Below are 4,787 nucleotides of genomic sequence, written 5' to 3'. Positions count from 1 at the left end.
CATTAATATCAAAGTTATACTGTACTCCTAGAATGAGTTAAAAAGTATTTTTCCTCTTATTTATTTTATTTTTTTTGAAGAATGAGAAGAATTGGTGTTAGCTCTTCTTTAAATGTTTTGTAGAATTCAACAGTGAAACCATCCAGTCCAGAGCTTTTCTTTCTTGGGAGGTTTCTGATTATAAATTCAATCCCAAACCAGTCATAGATCTATTCAAATTTTCCATTTCTTTATTATTTACTCTTCTAAATTGTGTTTAAGTAATTTGTCCCTTCTTATAGATTATCCAGTTGTTGGTGTACAGTTGTTCATAGTACTCTTATAACCCTTTTTATTTCTGTAAAATTGGTAGTCATGTCCCTACTTTCATGATTTAGTAATTTGAATTCTATCTTTTCCTTAGTCATTTCAGCCAAAGGTTTTTCCAATGGGATTGTTCTTGAAATTCAAGGATGGTATAATATATGAAATGTGATATACCACATTAATAAAATGGAGGAAAAACTCACATCGTATTCCAAGTGATATAGAAAAGGCATGGACAAATTTCAACACCCTTTTATGATTACAAAATAGCAACTCAACAAACTAGAAATAAAAGGAAACTTTCTCAACATAATAGGTACATCATGAAAAACTCTCAGTTTAACATTATACTCAATGATGAAAATCTGAAAGCTTATTTCCCAAGATTAAGACAATGATGTCCATCATATAGTTCATTATATAATGATAATGGATTAATTTATCAAGATGAGAAGTAGACAATAATACAATAATAATAAAGAACTTCAATATCCTACTTTCAACAATAGATGAATAGATCATCCAAGCAGAGAATCAATAAGAAAAATGTTGGAATTGAAATATATTTTAAACTAAATGAACCCAACAGACATTATTCCATTTAACAACAGTGGAATATATATACATTTTTCTTAGGCACACATGGATCATTCTCTAGGATCATTCATATGACAGATCATAAGATAAGTTTTAGCCAAATTAAGACATACTGAGTATCTTTTATAAATACACTGGTATCAAACTGTAAATCATTAACAAGAGGAAAACTGGAGATGCATGGATATGTGAAAATTAAACACCACATTCCTGAACACCTAATTTATCAAAGAAATAAAAGAAGAAATAAAAAAAACTTGAAACAAATTAAAATGGAAATACATACAAAAACTTATGAGATGTAGCAAAAGCAGTTTTAAGAGAAATGTTTGTCAACAAACAGCTGCATAAAGAAAAAGAAATATCTCAAATAAAAAACCTACTTAAACCTTAAGGAAGTAGGAAAAGTAGAACCAAGCCCAAAGTTAGGAAAAAAAATAATGATCAGAGTAGAAATAAATGAAATAAAGGCAAAAAAAAATAGCAATGAAACTAATTTTATTCTTTGAAAGATAAACAAAAATGACAAACCTTCAGCTAGACTAAGAAAAAAAAGAAATAAGATCATAAATGAAAGAGGAGACATTTGGCCCTGGCCAGTTGTCTCAGTGGATAGAGCATTGGCCCAGCATATGGACGTCCTGGATTTGATTCCCAGTCAGGGCACACAAGAGAAGCAACTGTCTTCTTCTGTCCCCTCCCTCCCCCTTCTCTTTCTCTTCCCCTCCCATAGCCAGTGGCTCAATTGGTTCAAGTGTCAGCCCTAGGCACTTAGGATAGCTCATTTGGTCCCAATGGTCAGCATCAGGTGCTAAAAATAGCTCAATTAATTTGAGTATTGGTCCAAGATAGAGGTGCATGTGGGAGTCTGTCTCACTATCTCTCCTTCTCTCACTTAAAAAAAAAGAAAGAAAAAGAAAGAGGAGACATTGTAACTGATATCACAGAAATACAAAGGATCATAAGCTACTACTGTGAACAATTATATATACCAGCATACTGAATAACCTAGAAGAGATGGATAAGTCTCTAAAAACATACCATCAATAATCAAGACTAAATCATGAAGAAATAGAAAATCTGAACAAATCAATAACGAGTAAGGAGATTAAATAATCAAAAAATCTTCCAACAAAGAAAAGCCCAGACTCTCGGCGGCAGCCACTGAGCAGACCGGACATCTCTCTGGATCGCGCACCTCGCTCGGCTTCCTCTGCAAGCATGTCTGACAAACCCGATATGGCTGAGATTGAGAAATTCGATAAGTCGAAATTGAAGAAGACCGAAACGCAAGAGAAAAACCCGCTGCCTTCGAAAGAAACGATCGAACAGGAGAAGCAAGCCGGCGAATCGTAATGAGGCACGCCCCGCCAATATGCACTGTACATTCCACAAGCATTGCCTTCTTATTTTACTTCTTTTAGCTGTTTAACTTTGTAAGATGCAAAGAGGTTGGATCAGTTTAAATGACTGTGCTGCCCCTTTTCACATCAGAACTACTGACAACGAAGGCCGCACCTGCCTCTCCCATCCCATGGCCTGTCTGGCTGGCAGGGAAGGAAAAGAACTTGCATGTTGGTGAAGGAAGAAGCTGGGTGGGACAGGGAAATCTAGAGTAAAAACCAACCTGGTCCAAGGGGTCCTGCAGGCTGTTCAATGCGGTTTAATCAGAGTGCCATTTTTTTTTGTTAAAATTTTAATTATTGGAATGCACAATTTTTTTAATATGCAAATAAAAAGTTTTAAAACCTGAAAAAAAAAAAAAAAAAAAAAAAAAAAGAAAAGCCCAAGAACAGATCAGATGATCTTCCAGGTAAATTTTAACAAACATTTAAGGAAGAATTAAGGTCAATCCTTCTCAAACTCTTCCAAAGAACCGAAGAGGAGGGAACACTCTCAAATGCATTTTATGAGGACAGCATTACCCTAATATTCAAACCAAAGAAGGACACTACAAAAAAAGAACAATACTGGCCAATAGCCCTGTTGAACAAAGATACAAAAATTCTCAATAAAAAATAGCAAAATGAATCCAACAATACATTAAAAGAATCATATGCCATGATCAATCAGTAGGATTTATTCCAGGGATGCAAGGATGGTTCAATATGTGAAAATCAATCAATGTGATAAACCACATAAATAGAATAAAAGGTAAAACTCACATGATTATCTCAGACACACAAAAAGCAATTGAAAAAATACATCTATTTATTATACAAACTCTCAAAAATTGGGTATAGAAGGAATGTACCTCAACATAATAAAGGCCATATATGAAAAGCCCATAGCTAACTTATTCAGAGGTTAAAAGTTGAAAATTTTCCTCTAAGATCAGAAAAAAGACAAGTGTGCCCACTCTCACCACTCCTATTCAACATTTTATTGGAAAGTCCTAGCCAGATCAGTCAGGTGAGAAAAAACAATAAAGACATCCAAATAAGAAAGGAAAAGGTAAAATTGTCTCTCTTTGCAGATGACATGATATTATATGTAGAAAATCCTAAAGAAGCCACAAAAAATTGTTAGAAATAATCAACAAATTCAGTAAAGTTGCAGGATACAAAAATTAATATACAGAAATAAGTTATATTTCTATACACTAACAATAAAATTGCTGAAAAAGAAATTTTAAAAATCTCATTCACAAGAGCATCAGATACAATAAAATACTTAGGAATAAATTTCATGAAGGAGGTCAAAGATATGCACACTGAAAACAAGATTTTGATCAAAGAAACTGAAAATGACACAAACAAATGGAAAGGTATCTCATGTTCATAGATTGGAAGACTATTGTTAAAATGTCCATATTACCCAATCAGATTGAGACTCAATGCAATCCCTATCAAAATTCCGACAGCATTTTTCACAGAAATAGAACAAACAATCCTAAAATTTGTATGGAATCACAACAGATCCTGAATAGCTAAAGCAATCCTGAGAAAGAATACTAAAGCTGGGGGCATAGCACTTCTTGATTTCAAACTATATCACAAAGTTACAGCACTCAAAACAGTATGGAATTATAAAAAATAAACATAGATAAGTATCAGAATAAAAAGGCTAGAAATAAACCTATGCATGTATGGTTAATTAATTTACAACAAAGGAGTGAAGAATATACAATGGGGAAAGGGCAGTCTCTTCAATAAATGATGCTGGGAAAACTGGACAGCCACCTGCAAAAGAATGAAACTGGACTACTGTCTTGCACTATACACAAGAATCAACTCAAAATAGATTAAAGACTTAAATTTAAGATCTGAAACCATAAAACTTGTAGAAAAAAACATAGACAGTAAGTTCTTTGACATTGGTCTTGGTGATGATATTTTTGCTGTGATACCAAAAGCGAAGACCACAAAAGCAAAAAATAAACTATTGAAACTTCAGCAAACTAAAAATCTTCTATACAGCAAAGGAAACCATATAAAAACTAAAAAGACAACCTATAGAATGAGAGAAAATATTTTCAAATTATATATCTGATAAGAGATTAATACCAAAATATATAAAGGAACTCATAGAACTCAATAGCCAAATAAATAAATAAATAGATAGATAGAGAGATAAATAAGTATATCTAAATTTTTAAATGGCAGAAGATCTGAATAGACATTTTTCCAAAGTCATACTGAGAACCAACCAATACATGGAAATGTGCTCAACATAACTAACCATCAAGGAAATGCAACTGAAAACCACAACAAAATACCATTTCACACTTGTTAGTATGGCTATTACCAAAAATAACAAGTATTAGTGAGGATGTGGAGAAAAGGGAACACTTGTGAACTGTTGGTAAAAATGTAAACTGGTTCAGCCACTATGGAAACAAGCTGGAGGTTCCTCAAAAATTAAAAATAGTACTACCATATGAT

At 33.0% G+C, this 4,787-nt stretch overlaps 1 protein-coding gene across 1 annotated transcript; it reads left to right on the top strand.

Annotated features, from left to right (window-relative positions):
* Positions 1–2,057: 2,057 nt before the first annotated feature.
* Positions 2,058–2,686, top strand: LOC136380535 (thymosin beta-4). Its single transcript, XM_066348420.1, has one exon. The coding sequence runs from the start codon at positions 2,125–2,127 to the stop codon at positions 2,257–2,259; it is 135 nt and encodes a 44-aa protein (XP_066204517.1). The 5' UTR covers positions 2,058–2,124; the 3' UTR covers positions 2,260–2,686.
* Positions 2,687–4,787: the final 2,101 nt, after the last annotated feature.

The sequence above is a fragment of the Saccopteryx leptura genome, chromosome 9, assembly GCF_036850995.1.
Source record: "Saccopteryx leptura isolate mSacLep1 chromosome 9, mSacLep1_pri_phased_curated, whole genome shotgun sequence".
NCBI classification, from domain to species: Eukaryota; Metazoa; Chordata; class Mammalia; order Chiroptera; family Emballonuridae; genus Saccopteryx; species Saccopteryx leptura.
The sequence above is the reverse complement of the archived record's forward strand: the minus strand, read 5'-3'. Positions and strand labels throughout refer to the sequence as shown.

Bases quoted from the DNA above. Each gene is read 5' to 3' on its own strand.
- LOC136380535 (XM_066348420.1), top strand. From the start codon at position 2,125: ATGTCTGACAAACCCGATATGGCTGAGATTGAGAAATTCGATAAGTCG.